The 17,772-nt window shown below is 38.0% G+C and overlaps 1 protein-coding gene across 1 annotated transcript in view; it reads right to left on the bottom strand.

Moving 5' to 3' along the window:
* LOC141346635 (3'-5' exoribonuclease HELZ2-like) overlaps positions 1 to 16,494 on the bottom strand; it is a 30,920-nt gene extending 14,426 nt beyond the window's left edge. The window contains exons 1-17 of the mRNA XM_073851567.1: positions 15,923 to 16,494; positions 15,655 to 15,838; positions 15,294 to 15,404; positions 14,297 to 14,417; positions 12,492 to 12,882; positions 11,766 to 12,407; positions 10,446 to 11,235; positions 10,254 to 10,329; positions 6,685 to 10,150; positions 6,504 to 6,592; positions 5,501 to 5,641; positions 5,261 to 5,401; positions 4,685 to 4,829; positions 4,466 to 4,582; positions 4,137 to 4,329; positions 3,011 to 3,145; positions 1,887 to 2,096 (exon numbers count right to left, since the gene is read on the bottom strand). Of these exons, the coding sequence (XP_073707668.1) occupies positions 1,887 to 2,096; positions 3,011 to 3,145; positions 4,137 to 4,329; positions 4,466 to 4,582; positions 4,685 to 4,829; positions 5,261 to 5,401; positions 5,501 to 5,641; positions 6,504 to 6,592; positions 6,685 to 10,150; positions 10,254 to 10,329; positions 10,446 to 11,235; positions 11,766 to 12,407; positions 12,492 to 12,882; positions 14,297 to 14,417; positions 15,294 to 15,404; positions 15,655 to 15,838; positions 15,923 to 16,494 (7,524 nt within the window). The remainder of the gene's footprint in view (positions 1 to 1,886; positions 2,097 to 3,010; positions 3,146 to 4,136; positions 4,330 to 4,465; positions 4,583 to 4,684; positions 4,830 to 5,260; positions 5,402 to 5,500; positions 5,642 to 6,503; positions 6,593 to 6,684; positions 10,151 to 10,253; positions 10,330 to 10,445; positions 11,236 to 11,765; positions 12,408 to 12,491; positions 12,883 to 14,296; positions 14,418 to 15,293; positions 15,405 to 15,654; positions 15,839 to 15,922) is intronic.
* Between the last annotated feature and the right edge of the window lie 1,278 nt (positions 16,495 to 17,772).

The raw sequence follows: 17,772 nt of genomic DNA, 5'->3' as shown, positions 1-17,772 counted from the left end.
AGGAGGAGTCGTTACATCTCCTAGGAAACTTAACCGTCAAAATTTGCCGCCCAAACGTCATTGACTGAGGTGACGCTGAAAGAAGAGAGTGAATATAACGCTCTCTGCAAGTAGAAGACCTCCTTATTTGGTAAGTAATTTTATTAATATCAGTGTTTTGTTAAAATAACATCATTTACACAGTATTTGTTCCATTTTTGGCGGATGTGTTAAATATAAATGAAACTGCTGAGGTGTCAGGTTAAAATTACTCTCCACATGTTTTAGTCATAATGAGCGTTGTGAATCACAAGATGGCGCCAGTTAGCTTTTCTAGATCGTTTTGTTAGGAAAAGTTAAAAAAGCTGGAGTTAGAAACAAAAGTAGTAGCAGCAGCCCAACAAACACAGAACATTGCCTCAACGTAGCCAACCTTTTAGCAACGTTGTAACAACATGGCTAAAGGGTTGTTGGTTCTACGTTGTGTCGTCAGGTTGTTACTACGTTGTCACAATGTTGCCATTCTACCACGGTTCAGAGCCATCTCTGAAAGTTGTGCTTAGGCTGTCTGGACAACCACTGTACGACATTTACTCGTCACTGTTCCCGAAGCGCATTTTAAATTTGAACAGACCGTTGGGCCGTTATTATTCTTCAAGCCAGGATAACGTTATGTGAGTATTGCTTTTTGATTTAACTCAAATAAATATGTAAAAATCCAAACAAATCCTTTCATTTTCGTGTCCAATGAGAATTTATTTATTTTTGTTAATAGATGAACAGAATAGCTGATAATTCAGAGTGTTAGTTTGCGGTCGAGTTTGGTGTAATGCGAACTATATTTCTTTCAGTATTCAGATGTCCTTCCTGGTGTTTGGTGTTGACTTGTGCCTGCCTACTGGATTCTGCGTTTGCCTCTGCCCTTTGTTGATGTTTCTCGGACTGTTTTTTTTCCCTACCGCCTTGCCTGACTACGATCACCTGTCCGCCGTGTTCTTCCGTCCAGAGTCCGCCTCATCGGCCGGTGACCGCTGTTTCGTTGTTTTACGTTTGTTTAATAAACGTTCTCAGATGCCTTTGCTTTTTTATTTGTAATTTAATATACTTAAACTAACTGACTTAATTTACATACGTAAAATATACTGTATATTGCATTTCCCCCCAAATGTATACCTATAATAACGTACTTCCTTGGTGCGTATGAAATGTTTGGTTTGAAATTAAGTTTGATTATATGAATTTGTATGGCATTTTTACTCAAAGTTTCATTCAAAGTTTACACAAGTAGATGTTAAATTAAAAAGAATATTATTGGACGATTTTTAATATTAAACACTAAGTAAAAGATTTATAAACTTATCCCGTGCCTGATATAACACGCAGAAAAGGAAATATTTATAATCTGGCATGAAAAAATATAGTATATAGTATATAGTAAATATAGTAAAAACGTCGCCTCCTGGTTGATGAATGTCGCCCAACAACGTTGCCACAGCCTTTTCGCCTCTACGTTGTTACAACGTTGCGAGCACGTAGACTGCGACGTTGCCATTTTAAAAATGGAACGTTGCACAGACGTCGCCACAACGTAAATGTGTTTGCTGGGAGTAGCCTATGTGAAATATTGAAGTTAGTCATCATCAGAAGCACGTCTAGGAGACCTCTATGGATGTATATGGATAATGGAGGCATTCTTAAATGAAATTTCGGAATAATATGCTATGTGTGTAGGAGTTTTAGGTTTAGTTTTAAGAGATAACGATTGTTCCTCTTACTTTCTAAACGCATATACTGCACCTGCCGCAACCTATAAAACGAAAGAATCCAAAACACACTTGATAGGCTTTACATTTTAACTTACACTATAGCCCAAACATACTTAAATCAATCTCTTAGATTTCTCTTACCACTTCTTCAGCCTCTTCCAAATTTGCCTTTGAATTTTCATTCCCCTGTTCAGTCGAGACCACCAGACTTTTCTCCTTTCCATCAACATGGCCAAAAACTATGCATGTTTGCCTTGATTTAGTAAGGAAGAGACTTGGTTTGGGCAATGTTCCAGTTTTTAACTTTCCTGCATAGAACTCCTTAGATGGAAATGCACAAATGTCTTCTTGCTGTAAGAAACAAGATATGTAACCGGGAAATGTTTAATTTAAATGAAACTATAAAAACAGAACTACTGCGATTTAATTGATTAGATCATTGTATGATTTCAATGAATAATAAATACTATAGAGACAGAGCGCATTTAGGCCACGCCTACACCGGGGGGCGGGGCAATCCAACGCTTTCCATTGACTTTGTATTGCGGGAAGCTGCCTCCCTGTCATTTCTGACTTATAGCAAAAAACAGAACAATGTCTAAAAGCTGCTATGTGACAAGGTGTACAGTAAACAAGCTAAAAAACACAAACCTAAGTTTTTATAAGCTGTTGACCCAAAAAACAAGAGTTTAAGGACACAGATAGCTGTAGATGTCTGGTTATTTCACGTTGGCCCATTCAGTTGGATCATCTCTCCAACAAAAGGAAGGTAAGGAACAGGAGCACTGACATGGACCAATAAAATTAAGTTTTTCAATATATCTTCCCCTTTCAGGGTGGTGAAATAATCCTTTGACATGGTTAAAAATAATGAATGTCTACTGTTGCCGTTAAATTTCCCTCCAGCGGGCGTAGTTCTCAGAGTAATATGACATCTTGCTCTCTTGTGTCCTTAAATGCTTCGTTTTTTTGACAGCTTATAAAAACTTAGATTTGTGTTGTTTAGCTTGTTCGCTGTACAGTGTTCTGTACAGCTGTTCTGATTTTTGTTATAAGTCAGAATTGACAAGGAGGCAGCTTCCTGCAATACAAAGTCAATGGAGAGCGTTGGATTCTTTTCCCCGGTGGGGCTTGGTTTTTAGATTATGACACATGTCGCTCTGTCTCTATTGCTCATTAAAAATTACACATTTACATAAAAAACAGCCGCTGACATAGATGTTTCAATGCAAATACAGTATTAAAGCTATAGTATAATGTATTACCATTCTGTACTGAGTGTCAAGCATGAGCGCTTCCTCCATGTATCGTTCGAAAAGAGATTTGCTCATTCCCAATCGGTCCACTACGTCACAGTGGACTACAGGTTGCAGCTGCATATGATCACCCAGAAGAACAATCTACAACATGAAATTAGTAGGATAAGAACCTATGTGCAGCATATTGTAGTCAGTGCAATTATAATTTAAATAGAACACATTTTTCTTTTTGTTTTACCCGTACTGATGTGAATGTTAAGCTACAGACTCCAGTGAGTAATTGTGTGTTCTACTATGGGGCCGTTGAATGCTTGAATCTGATTGGCTGACGAATGTTCTAAAGGTGTGCATTATTTTCAGGGAAATGCACAGCGAATGTAGTTCCAGGCACCTCTTGACCACATTACATATCTATATCACTTCGCCTCAAGATTTTTAGTTATTTCAAAGGTCCTTACAGCCCAAAACAACAAAATAACCAAATCCCACAATGACACTGGCCAAACAAATAAATATAGTATACAATAAGATAAAAACAACAGATTAGTTCCATGTTTTTGCCACAAAATTACGTTTTACTATGTACGGAAAGCACATACTCTATTTCTCCCTCACAGACGCACACACGAGGTAACAATGGCATGATTTTGAAGAAAATGAACTTAAAGTTTCACTATTAGTAAAGACACTGCTGCCGGTCACTTTGGAGAGACGCACAGACTCAGAGAGGTAATTCACAAGCTTAATATCTCTCTCTCTTGTCGTCTGTCAGTCTGTCTAAACTTCATTATTAATTGCATTAGTTTGCTATCAAACGCTCAAGTGTCGTTGCTAGGTCTAAAATGACGTTTTGGAATTAGTAAAGGCATTAGATAAGCTGCGTAAGAAATTAATCCTACTCACAATAGAGTTTTAAGGACAAAAACCAGACAAATGTTTTGAGGTGTGGTAACCATATATTATAATTGACTTCGGTCTGTTGTATTCTACGAAAATATTGCATACCACCTCAGGTGTGCATTATTTTCGAAGAATTCAACGGCCCATCGTCACTTATTCCTTACTTATTCAACCAAACCATGCTGCTCATGTTTAGTGTTCGTCTAAAACATAAATAGTTTTGGAGTCGTACCTGCTTAGGCTTATGAGCCACTAGGGGAATGAAGGCTTCAGGTTCAGTTGCCATGGCACATTCGTCAATGATGATCTGTTGGAAGTCGAGGACGTCAGCTAAGGCAGGGTGTGAGGCTGCTGTGCAAGTGCACAAGATGACATCATGCTGCAATAATTCATGTTTTCGAGCCTTTTGGAGGATTTCTCTGAAGCTTTAAAACAAAAACAAACACATTTTTTGCAACTTTGTGAAATTTAAATTAGCTTTACATTTCTATGAAATTGTGTCCAAAGTACATAGAAGCAAAAACCATGTCATATGTACTGTAGTTACAGAGCCATACTTACAATTTCCTTTCTTCCTTAGAGAGCTCATCTCCTCTTGCAATTTTGTTATCAAAAGCTCGTATCTGTGTGGAGAACGGGTTGCCTTCTTTTCGAATCAGGTGGTGAAGAGCAATGGAGCTAATAAAATGACAGAAATACATATGACCACGCATACACACTACATTCGTTGTTAGTATCTACACTCAAATAAGTGATAGATGGACAGTATTTGGCAAATACCTAAGCTCTGTGTTGGGTTTTTCGCTTCGTTTAGAATTGCGTGACAGTTTTAGATTGCAACCTGGGTAAGGGAACTCCAACATCTCCGTTTGGTCACTGTAAACTCTGAGAGGTCTAAGATGATTTCGAAGTTTTAGAAGATGACCTGCAACACATTTGTATAAACAGTTAAAGTGCAGTAATGTTGATAATGTAATGTCTATTTAAATTTGAATTGAGTAACTCCTGCTTTACTAATGGCACATAACTAAATGTCATACTAATCATTAGCTATATTGAACAGCCCACCCCATTCTTACTACTTCTGCAATATCTACTGTGCATACTTAATGCATATAAAATAAAACATGTTATTATGACAGATGCCATTTACTGAATTAGACATTCAATTATTATAAGGTTATGTCACAACAATGTTGCATAATGCATTCTGTTTTACATGTTTTCAAAGAAAATAAATACTAAACATTAGTCAAGCATTCCATTCTTAAAATGCAAAGCAAAAAAAATATACAAGTAAACTTTTATACAAAGTTGCTAAAGTATGCTGAATGTGCCAATGTGTTTTTTTTTTACCTGCCACGACATCAACAGATTTATTGGAAGGTCCACAGTAAAGAACAGCTCTCTTCTTCTGTGAATTGTTGGCAGGAAGCTGTTGGATATTCCTGAGCAACCAGTACAGAATATGGACACCAACAACAGTTTTCCCTGTCCCTGTAAAAAAGCACAACAGTCATTTAAAATAAAAGTCAAACTTAAAAACAAGTGCAATGGCCTTTTTGATATCAAAGAAAGTCTGAAAATATCTCTCACCTGGTGGTCCTTGGATAAGAGTGAACTTGTTGGCCAGAGCTTTCCTTATAGCTTTACACTGACTGTTGTTTAGATTGGAAAACCCAGAACTATAGTCATCAATCTCAAACCTGGCTTGCATCTGCTTTGAAATTGTAGATCCTTTGAGGAGATTTAGTGTAGATTTAGTTAAACTACATTGCTGCTCAAAAATTTGGGATCAGTAAGATTTTTTATGTTTTAAAAAAAGTCTATTATGCTCATCAAAGTTCCATTTATTTGATCAAAAATACAGAAAGAAACTTATATTACGAAATATTATTGCAATTCAAAAAAAACTTTTTTTATTTTAATATACTTTCAATTATAATTTATTTCTGTGATGAAAAGCTGAATTTTCAGCCATTACTCCAGTCTTCAGTTTCACATGATCCTTCAGATATCATTCTTATATACTGATTTATTACTTTTATCATCAATGTTGGAAACAGTTGTGCTGCTTAATATTTTTTTGGAACCTGTGACTTTTTCATAATTATTTGATGAATAAAAAGGTCAGAAAAAAGAACAGCATTTATTCAAAATAGAAATATTTTCTAACAGTATAAGTCTTTACCATCACTTTTTACCAATTTAACACATCCTTGCTGAATAAAAGTATTAAATTTCTTTAAAAAAAAAATTAAACAGCACAATTTTTTCTAATACTGATAATAAATCAACATATTAGAATGATTTCTGAAAGATCATGTGACACTGAATACAGGAGTAATGATCCTAAAAATTAAAAAAAAAATAGAAAACCACTATTTTAAATTGCATTAGCATTTCACAATATTACTGTATTTTTAATCAAATAAATGCAGCCTTAATGAACAGAAAAGTCTCCTTAAAAAACATTTAAAATCGTACTGATCCCAAACTTTTGAGCGGCAGTGTACATCTGAAGAGATCATTTGGAAAAACATTGCTAGGAAATCACTAGTTCTGACAATAGGGTCTGAAATACAGATTTCTTTAGTACCTCGTTCAGAGTTGATTCTTCCACCAATGGCTATAGTTTTTACAAGATGGTTAGCTTTGGTGAGACTACTAATTGCATTTTCTTTGCGCCTGCAAAAGAAATTAAAATCATAATTGATAAAGGACACACATATACACAACATTTATGTGCTATAGTATCTATAATATTATAATTTTCTTACACATCTGGTAGAAGCTTTGGTATCAGCTCCAGAGTAAATCTTGTCCTCTCATCAAATATCTCTTCTGGAATCTTTGTCATGGGCATGTGGTTAATCTGATAATTAATTTGCAAATTCATCAGTTCTTTGGATCCTGTTTCTTCAACTTTTGTAATAATGCCATGCACCACCCAAGTGATAGAAGGAATATCCATGAGAGCTGTGGACTGAGAGCTTTCCAGAAAGGGACTACTTTGACTTTGGCGAATCTTAGTACGAATGCAGAGGAAACTGTTCCTGAGGTCACATTCAATGGACCACTGAGATTTTTTGTCAAGTGGTAGGAGAAAAAAACCTTTCAGGTGCTTTTCAGGAGAGTTTTCCCATTTCAAGGCTGCATCTTCAATAAGAATGCTCTCATTTTCTGCCACAGCATTGGAGGCTGACTCCATTTCACACATGGGTTTCCATATTGCCTGATAATCCATGTATGTCATGTATGAATTCTTTGATGAGTTGAATGCATAGTTAGAAAAACACTTGATCGCATCTTTCACATGCTCCAAACAAATCTCAAATTTTGGATGCACAACAAACAGCTGAATTGCTGGTGTCATTAGTTCTCTAGTCGTGGCTGTACCTAGCTGCACTTCGACCGCCTCACCTGGCTTTATTCTCAGCCACAGTTCAGCATAATGCTCAGCATGCATGGGATCAGATTTTGAACTTTTAGCATTTCTCAGTCTTTCCTGGAAGTGTCTTGGACATGCATGGGTTCTTGAGCTGATGTCAAGATCCTCAATCAGAGGAAACAATCTGTCCCAGTTTTCTTCTCTAAGAGCAGCTGCTATGCATTTCCAGGTCTTTGTGGAGACATAGGCCATGACTGAGTTAGGATTTTGCTGTTTTACTTCAGCAAGGATGTTAGGATTGGTGAATGAATATATCCTTCGCACCCATTTCAAGATCATGCAGTTGTTGGTTTCATCAAACTGTGGTTGATCTGCCAACTGAAGATCCCTGTACATAATGTCTAAGTTTTCTGATATAGAGGTTTTGTTGAGTGGGAAGGATAATCTGAAGCTTGTCCCTGATGCATTGAGTTCCGCAATGTATGCCACCTTCCTTTTGTTTTGGGTCGACAGTTGCATTGCAAAATGCAGAGCATTGGATTTTCTCTCATATGCTGACTGTTGGTCATTTTTCCTGGAAAATTCCATACAAGACAGGTCAATTTCATGAGGTTTGTACCTAACATTTGTCTTGTCATTTACAGAATGAAGAAGGCGCTGCACAACGACATCTATATATCGGCGGATTGGAGATGAGGCCCAGGTATAGCTGTCAAGATCTAGATCATAGTGGCCAATTCTTGAGACATGTGTTGAGTTTGAGCGCAGAACGCATGCTTTGTGAAACAGTCTCCTAAATGCAATAGCGAAAGGGAGGAGTTGGGGGTGAATCTCATCAGTTGCAATAAAGTCAATTATTTTGTAGGCATTTTTCTGCTCTGCTGCTGTCTTCAAGCATCTCAAAACAGATTTTAATATGGGGAAGGTTTCAGAATCAGAAATGTCAGCCTGAGGGTTTGGCATGGCTGCGCGGTGGTTATTCAGTTCATGAGATCTATGTTCACACTCATGAGCTCGACTTGAAAAGCGAACAGAAAGTGGAATCAATGAGGCATTTTTGTCAAAAAGGTCAGTAAGCTTATCACTCTTTGGCCTGTCCTGGCATCTCAGGGGAGTTATGCTCCTTGTTGTTTTTTCAAACAAAAGGCGTTCAGCAACCGTGTGGTTAAACATGATCATCAGCTCTTCCACCATCTGGTGAGATTGTCTTCTCCCTAGAGTTACATCCTCATCTGGCGCTTTGTAGCACCAGCCGTCTTGTTTCCTTAATCTCCTGTGGACCTCAGCAAAGGTCCATGCTTTCACAAGGCAGGTTTCAAGCGGGTCAGAATGCTGATGATTGTTTTCAAGGATGTCCTCAGCTTCATCATAGGAATACTTCTTCCTGGAGCGAATGACAGACTTCCAAAATGATCTTTCCTTTATGCAGTGTGTCATACTATCCACTTGAATTATCAAGGAGATGGCTCGTCTGTCACAATTAGGGATTAAACTGAAGAAATTGGTACTCAATTCTTTTGGGAACATGTGTATAGGTTCCTTTCCACTGGGATAGAATGTAGTACACTGATGTCTTGCATATTTGTCAAGTTCACTGTCTTTAGCCACAAAGCTGGCAACATCAGAAATGTGAACTCCTATTTCATAGCACTCACCTAAATCTCGTACACTGATTGCATCATCAAGGTCTTGTGAATCTGCAGGATCAATAGTAAATGTTGGGAGCATGCGGAAATCTTTTCGTCCCTTATCAAATAAATTCAGACCTTGCATGTCTTGCATCTGTCTTTTCAAAGATAAAGCAAGTGTTCTCCTCAACTGATACTCTATGTTGAGTATTTTCAGTCCATTCTCTAAGGTTGTAACTTTAGGAAACACTTCCACAACTGTCCCCACAGGAAAACTGCCAGTCTTTCTCCACGTATGGATTTTGACAATGAAGAGATATTTTCTACGTGCTTCTTCATTTATTTTGATGAAACGCTTTACTTTGTGGTTCTCTGGATTTCTTACAGCAATGTGGTCTGGTTTGTCCTTTGAAAATGGTGTGAAGATTTTGGTGATGCATTTGTTGATAGGGGTCATCACCTGATTGTCATATCTTTCAATGGTGCAGACAAATTCTTTGACAGTATCCGCACTTTCCAGAATGCTGATTACTTTTCCCTTAGGAGGATCTGATGTCTCATTCAGGATCTCCACTGTTACCTTGTCTCCAGGGAATGCCTGTCCGATATTCATTCTACCCTTGATATCAATCCTCTGAGTGGGCTCGTCAAGTGGTCTAGCATAGCCACGGTCAAAATACTTTAGAACCAGCTCACAGTGTTTGTGTATGGTAGATTTAGACAATAGCTCCTCTTCATCTACTTCTGCAGTTTGGTTGCAGACACTACTGACAAATTGCTCATCTTGAAAAACTGGAAACAAGCCTTCCTCTGTCAGTGGAACATTGATGTCTTTGGTTTCATCGAGAAGCTCTTGAAGTATTGAGTCTTCCATGTCTGGTATTTCAGATGTAGTTGATTCACTATCGTTGCTCTCTTCATCCTCACTTCTGCAGAGCTCAGATATCTCAAGGAGATCTTGTTTCAAAGAATCCAAAGTAAAGTCATGGGCACTTCCCATGTTGATGCAATCCTCTATGTACGATCTCCATAGTCTCCAGCACATACCAAACTGTTGGCAAGAAAGTGCAGCTGCATCTCCAACAACAAATATTTGGGATTGGGCTCTTGTCATAACTGTGTTCAGCACTCGCATATCATTGAAAAACTCAAGACAGGTCCCGTCTGTCTCCAATAAGCTGTCCTTGGTGTGCACAGTGGAAATCACTATTACTCTGAACTGTTTTCCTGCAAAAAATGGAAAAGGGCAGCATGCTCAGTAAGTCACTGGTGAAAAGTGTGTTTGTACATAATTACGGCATAACATTACATTTAAGTAATGCATCTTTACCTTGCACATTATCTGCATTCTCCACAGTGAAGCGGGCCAGTCCAAGCTGACGCAGCCTTTGCCTGATTTCCATCATCTGAAACACAAAAGAGGAAAAACCTGGCATAAACATGCTTGCATGAATTTGATACAATAGCAGGATGTCATAAATAAAAGCATTATTTAAAATCGGTAACTAGCAATAGGATATACCTGTCTGCCTTGAGAAAGGACACAGACCGATTCTGGTTCTTTATCACCCCACTCTTGAGGCCATTCCTCCATAACTCTTTGCACAATCTCAACAACTCTTTGAATTTGTTCCGCATTGAACCAGGACATGCTTGTTGGGTCCAAACGGCATTCTCCTCTTACATGATGGAACTGCAAAGCATGCTGTTGTGGATGAGGAGGCACATTTCCTCTAGCCTTGATTACATCACTCTTTCCCACATAAAAATGTGTTGATACAAAATCCACAATGTCTTTTGTGGAACGGTAGTTTTCATTGAAAATGATTCGGCTTTGTTTAGCAATGTCACTGTTTTCTGCTTGGTAGTAATAGAAGAGGCGATTGAGCAGGGTGTGTTCTGAGCATTTGTCTCGATCCACAGAGAAGAGCTTGGGTCCCATCTGCATGTGATCTCCTGCTAAAACAACACATGTGTTGTTACCTGCTAAGCCCAGTGCCATAAGAGCCTCACACTCCAACATCTGTGACGCTTCGTCTATCAGAATGTGGCTGAAGTAGTTTTCAGGGAGCTTCATGTCATGGAAGAAACGAGCCAGAGAAGTTGTTGTTATGATGATTCTTGTGGAATCCAAAACAGCTTTATCAGGAAACTCAAACTGATTGCCATCTCTGGAAAAATGGCAGTAGTCTTTAGTGATACTATCAGTAGATTTGGGATTGATTTCCTTTGCCTTGATTCTCAAAGGTCTGGCTTCAGGATGACCATTGGCATATTCATGAAAATGACCTTTTACATAAAGATCAGCAGAGCTGTATCAAGAAAAAAAAGTGTAGTTTACAATGACAATAATTAAAATTACAGACACACTCATTCAATTTACTGAATTCACTTATTGCCAGGAGTTTAAATGACAGGCGATCTGACCAGTCATAATGCTGAATCCACCATTATGTCCGACAAACAAAACAGACAGGGGTGTTAGTAGATTAATGTAGGTGGACATTCATGTTTATGTCATGCTATAACTAGCAGTAAAGTGCGCCTTGGTGCTTGAACTGAGCCACTACAGTGATCTGTAGAGCCACAAAATGCTATTGTTTGAATTTCTTTTAAAAAGATGGAAAATTTGAATGCTAAGACATAGTTTTATACCAAAAGTAACCTGCTCTGTCCTGCACATTGCACATTTCAACAATTTGTCAATGTTCTCTTTGCTCAGCAACAATTTATCACTGTTTAGGAATGTGATGTGTGGCGTGAGAGTGTCGTGGCTAGTTGACGTAGTAACAGTAACTAAGGGGGGCGGGTCTTTTTTGAAGGGTCATTTGTGATGCCTTACCTGTTTGTGTGTGTGCAAATCAGGATTTTGTTCTGTGGTTGTTGCACAAGAGCCTGGGTCATCTTTGCAAGGGTTCGAGTTTTCCCTGTTCCAAATGGTCCATAAATCAACAAAGGTGGGATGCTGCTTCTGTTGCCTGTTACACCCAGAACAAAGTTCATTGCTGCTTGCTGCTTCTCATTTAACTCTCCTGTATGTGACTGGGAAGAAATACAGAACTGGCTGTTTTTCAGGTCAGGTACGACTTTGTCTAAGTCAGGGAGATCATCAATGGCCTTGTGCATCTCGCAGAACCATAGACGATTTAGCTGGAACTGGACTTCCATCTCACATTGCTGTCCATTCTGTAGATTCAGATCAGTGCAGCATTTGTTGGAAAGCTGCAAAGATATTTGTTCCTCTGTGGCAGTGTCTTTCAGAAATTCAGCCTCATAAATAGGCCCAAGATGATCATTGTTTTTCACAACACAAATGAGAGATCTGATAGTCTGCCTTTTCACTATGAAACCTTGAGGAGCATCAGGAGTGAGTGGGTGAGACAGAGGCACAGCAGCAAAAAGTGTCCCAGGATAAGCCCATTTCATTCCAAACCTGTCATCAAACAGCTGAATCTTCAACTGCACAGTGCCTCGTAGATTCAGCCTAGACAGAGAGAGTACAGTTTGTGAATTTGAATTTTGTTACAAATTGTAATTGTCAAATCCAAATAGACATATTCAGACATACCTGCTTAGCAGTTTACCTTCTTCTTTTTCCTCCCGATATAACAAATTGTGCATGCTGTGTTTGTAATTGTCACGGTTAATCACACTGTTCATCTGGTCTGTCGTGATGAGCTTGTATCCGTTTATCAGCTCTCTCTCTGCCTTTTCTCTTTCAAAATAAGGAATGATTTCCACGCTTTCCTCATTCCAGGGCTCAAGATTCCCGTCAGTCTCTTGTTTTTCCATTGGAACCTCAGGTCCTGGACATGTGACTGGTGTTCCTTTACACTCATCCTCTCCAACTCTGATCTTAATTTTTTGTCGTAGTACGGGTCTCGTGTTGAAGTCAAACACTACCCACTGCTCATACTTGCCTGGTTGGTCAGATTTGAAGGACACTGGGATTTCATACTCTGCAGAAACAAATCACAATAATTAAGGTAGAAATCATTTGTGAGCTTGGCAGTTTAATGAATGAATTAATACAGTTGCAATCGAAATTATTCAACCCCCTTGACCTGCAAGACATTTAGCTGTAGAAAACAAAATTTGAAAAAAACTATTCAAGAAAGACACAAATACACTATTAGAGAAGTTTGTTAATACACATTTGAGTTATTCTGATAATGTACTGTAAGTTAATGAATAATGGAAAAAAATTGGCTCTAAACATTCATATCATAATTAATCAACCCCCAAATGTCAAATTTGGTTTAGAGTTTTTTAATCTTTAAAACCACCAATAAACACTGCTTGGAAGTGCTGAGAAGCTTCTGTCACCTCTCTACTGCAATCTTGCCCATTCCGTGCCTGAAAAAGCTTTCGGATCACTGATAATCTTGGGTTTTCACTTTGTCACTGCTTTTTTCAAATTCAACCAAATATTTTCAATGCGAATTAAATCTGGAGTCTGGGCATGCCACTTAAGAACATTCTATGACTGATCCTTTTAACCAAGCATAAGTAGATTTGGATCCAAAAGTTCCAGTTTGGTAACACCATTCCATAAAACATTCTTTCAGAACTCCACAGGTCTATCTAAATTCATTTTAGCATAATTTTTGCATATTCAAGCTAGAGTTTTATGTTTTTCTTGGTCATTCTGCAAGATTCCCCAACATGAAAGCCATACTTGTCTTGTGTCCATCTTACACTCTGCATTGAAATGTTTTTCCACCATTCATTGGGTCATCTTGAAAGTCTTTGGCTGTACATTGCAGGTTTTCCACCTTTCTGATCAACCATTTTATAATATTGTGCTTTTTCTTCATCAGGCTCAAAGGGTTTCTGGTACATCACATTTGAAGCTAAGGAATACGGCCGTCAGCTGTGTCTCTAGGAACATTTAATGTCTTTGAAATCTTCATATAGCTTTAGACTTTCTAAAGCATACAATTATTTCTTCTCTATAGCTTTGTGAGAGCTCTGTTGACTTTGTCATATTTGCTACTCAACTTCAGCACATGCATGGGCTAACTGTATGTGTAACAGCTCAAACTAATGCTGTTTTTTTTAAAGAGTTTCTAATGGCTTGTGTTTTAATTTTGTTCCCCACCATGCAAACAAATGACTTAAAAACATCAATGCTAAATAGGGGTTACTCAAAGCAGAACTATTACATTCTATATTGGCATTATCACTTTAATTATGCCAGTATCTGTTATAGCTGCAATTTGTTTCCTGGAAGTCCTGAATCTTCAGAAAAGCGTATATTTGGAAAGTAACTACAGTCTTTGGTGGGTTGAATAATTTCGATTGCACCTGTAAGTAGAAGTAAAAGCATGCCGCAAGGTTTCTTGCTAGGTTTTGTAAGAAATATTCAATCACCTGTTTGGCTCTTTTTAAACCAATCACTACTGGAATATGACAGTTCCTCATCAGGGTCTTTGCCGATGCTGAATTTCGCTCCCAGTTCCCGTCTGAATAAAGCAATAAATTCTAGAGGGTCCTGGAGAAATTTAAGTCAGTTTGGACGTATAGATCAGTTTCATTGCAGAGGATGTCTTACACTATACCGACGCACACTTACAGCTGTCTAAACGTGTTTAGAGGTCAGCTTACAGACCTCAAAAACTGGATCACACCTATACACAACATATTTACTTGAGTTGCTAACAATAGCTTTATTAGACAATAGATAATTCTGCAAATACACTTGTTACTTGTGGATGTAAGGAAGGATAAGGACTTCCTTAAAGGTTGTATCAGCGATTTCTAGCCTAAAACATAAAGTGTCAATTTCAGCTGACCTTTCTTCACGATCCGCTCGCTGCCTGCCCCATAAATTGTCTGTGAAAAAAACGCGTCTCTCTGGTCAGCCTAGGGTCCGAGATATGCCAAAAAAACAAACGGCACTACCAACCTTTCCACACATAAACAAACAGTGTTCCAACCAATCAGCGTCAGGGGTTTGGTGTTGTGGACTTTCCTACTGGTGCAGGGATGTGAGGGAGGCGGAGCGAAAGTCCACAACACCAAACCCCTGACGCTGATTGGTTGGAACACTGTTTGTTTATCTGTGGAAAGGTTGGTAGTGCCGATTGTTTTTTTGGCATATCTCGGACCCTAGGCTGACCAGAGAGACGCGGTTTCTTCACAGACAATTTATGGGGCAGGCAGCGAGCGGATCGTGATGAAAGCTCAGCTGAATTTGACACTTTATGTTTTAGGCTAGAAATCGCTGATACAACCTTTAAGGGTTGTTATCAAAATTATGAGCTAAACCCCATAACTCTTAGTAGCATCATTAGTAACTGGTACTACTATATTGAAACTAACTCTGTCAAATGTTACACTTGCAACATTTATGTGTTCATGTACAAACCTTAGAAATAACGGTAAAATTCCATGTACACTGTATTCCCTTTTTCCTTACATAGACACTGTCTATATCTGGGTCACAGCTGATAGAAACTTCAGGAAGGGTGTCGCTGATCTGCAGGAATATTGATTCAGTCAGTGTTTATGACTTTGTAAAAAGCAATTGTAAATATCCACAATTACATTCAAGCTTTGGTTGTAAATATATAATAAAAAAAATGCATGGGCCAATTAACTGTATTTGTTAGCATATATACCACGATCCAAATTAAATGCAAGTGGCGATGCAAAGTGTCAAAGGTCAGAGAGGTCACATCTGCCAATATTTGGGATGCTTATTGTTTATTAGTGAACTGCCCACTTACGATCGTTTTCTTGTCGTTGCTGTGTCTGTATTCCTCCAAAAGATTGTCCTGATAGGACAGTAGGCCCATCTCAGCTGCATCCCTTGTATTCTTCCTTAAAGCCTTGATTCTCTTTTGCCATTCACGAAGCTCCTCTTGACTGTGTGCTCTTGTGCAGTTATCGCCGTACTCGCATATCAGAGATCTGTGGGAGAATGTTTTTTAGCCTGCATTAAATTAATTTGATACATGCAAACATCTAATGGCATATCGCACGTCATATAAATACCTTTCACACAATTTCAGGTCCTTGTGTGTTGGTGGTGGATCACGGTATTTCCAAGTCTGAGAGGTATCATCAAAGATCTGTCTCCTGTGTTTCACAGTGAAACAGTGGTTCATCAGTTCTTCATCTGTTGGGAAGTGGACCTGGCACAATGTGCAGTCAAACTGTCCTCCTTTCTCTTGAGACTTCAACTTCAGTGTCCTCTTGTTTTGTTTTATCACGTTCATAAGCTTAGGAATTGACAGTTTTTCATCCTTTATGACATTCCACAGTGCTGCTTCTTCTGAGCTCCTAGCAAAGGTACATTCCCTTCCATGCCGAGAGCATCCACTTCCTTCAGTGAAGTGCCAGCAAACATCATATTTGGAAGGTCTGTATGAGCCAGGCAGGGGGGCAACAGGCCTCCACGATGAATTGTTACCTTTCCGCTTGATCAGTAAGATGTTTTCTGAGCAGTTGTGGATAATCTCCTTAAGGGAGTATGAAATCTCATTGTTTTTTTTACAGCACTTATTACATCTGACACACAGCTTGTATGACTCTAGTAATGTTTGAAGTTTTTCTGCAAAAGCCATGACTTAAAAGACCTGTGAAAAGAAAACATTTGCAGTTAGAATGAGATTGTGAACAATTTTTTTTGCGGTTTTTTTTTTTTTTTTTTTTTTGAAAATATAGGCCTAAGTAAAACAAGGTCTATGATAATTAGGGATGCACTGAATGTTCGGCACCCAAAATTATTTGGCCGAAAATAGCAAAAAAAAAAAAGAAAAAAGAAAAAGCTCTTTCAGTGTTTGGCCTTCTGGCTCGGTGCTGCTGTCAGCAAAATGTAATCGTAAAAGGTCTTCATTCATAAATGTTAGCATTGTAATTTTACAGTTGTTCTGTAAAATAACAACAACAGCTCTATTAATACATGTATTCTAACATTCTCCTTTGCTCAGCAAGGCTGCATTTATTTGTACATTAAAAACACATGTCTGATTCAAGAAGGGGGTCTTAAAATGGTCAAAGAATATTATTTTACTAACTTATCAATTTTTAAGTTAAATTGTGCTTTGTTCGTAGGCTATAATGTCTACTAAAATGTTAAAAATGTTCAGTGTTAAATATTTTTAAACTGTTTTGTAAATTATTATTTTTTTAGAAAAGCAAGACAAAACTGTAAAAAGCAAATATTGGCTATTTAATGAATGCAAGGGTGAAAAAAAAGAGGCAAAACACATTGGGGGAAAAACAAAAAAACATGTTCGGTATGCATCCCTAATGATAAATATAAATCGACAATACTTTAACAGCCTAAATTACACACACCCATACTGAAAACATACATTTTGAAGCAGTTATGTTTATTTTTTTTTTTATGTTTTTTTGTACATTGGAACGTTTTCAGTGTGAGGATGTGCATTTTATGCTGTACAACAAAATGTCCAAGTATTGTCAAGTTATGCTTACCACAGAACTTGTTTTACTCAAGCATAGATCTTAAAGGGAACCCATAGCAAATTACTTTTCCGTTTTATTGACCTTGCGGCTGTGGCACTGGATTACACCTTCTAATATTGCTCAATAAACTTTGTCAGCCTTCAGACTGAATAAACATCAGTAAGGAAAATAATATCACATACAGCAATTTGGGTCTATAAAAATGGGTGTGGTAATTGAAAACTATTAACCTGCCAACACAGTCTTTACATTTCAATAAATGTAAATGCAAAACCAAATACTGTATAAATGCAGTTATGGCACAATAAGCACAATGCACAGAACCATTTCAAAGTAAACTGTCACAGTCATGCTGAGCATGACTACCTTTCACTCGTGTAACTTAAAATGGGATTAGTTCCTACTATAAG

Source organism: Garra rufa, chromosome 12, assembly GCF_049309525.1.
Source record: "Garra rufa chromosome 12, GarRuf1.0, whole genome shotgun sequence".
In the NCBI taxonomy this organism is placed as follows: Eukaryota; Metazoa; Chordata; class Actinopteri; order Cypriniformes; family Cyprinidae; genus Garra; species Garra rufa.
Note: the sequence above shows the minus strand (reverse complement) of the source record. Positions and strands in the feature narration are given on the sequence as shown.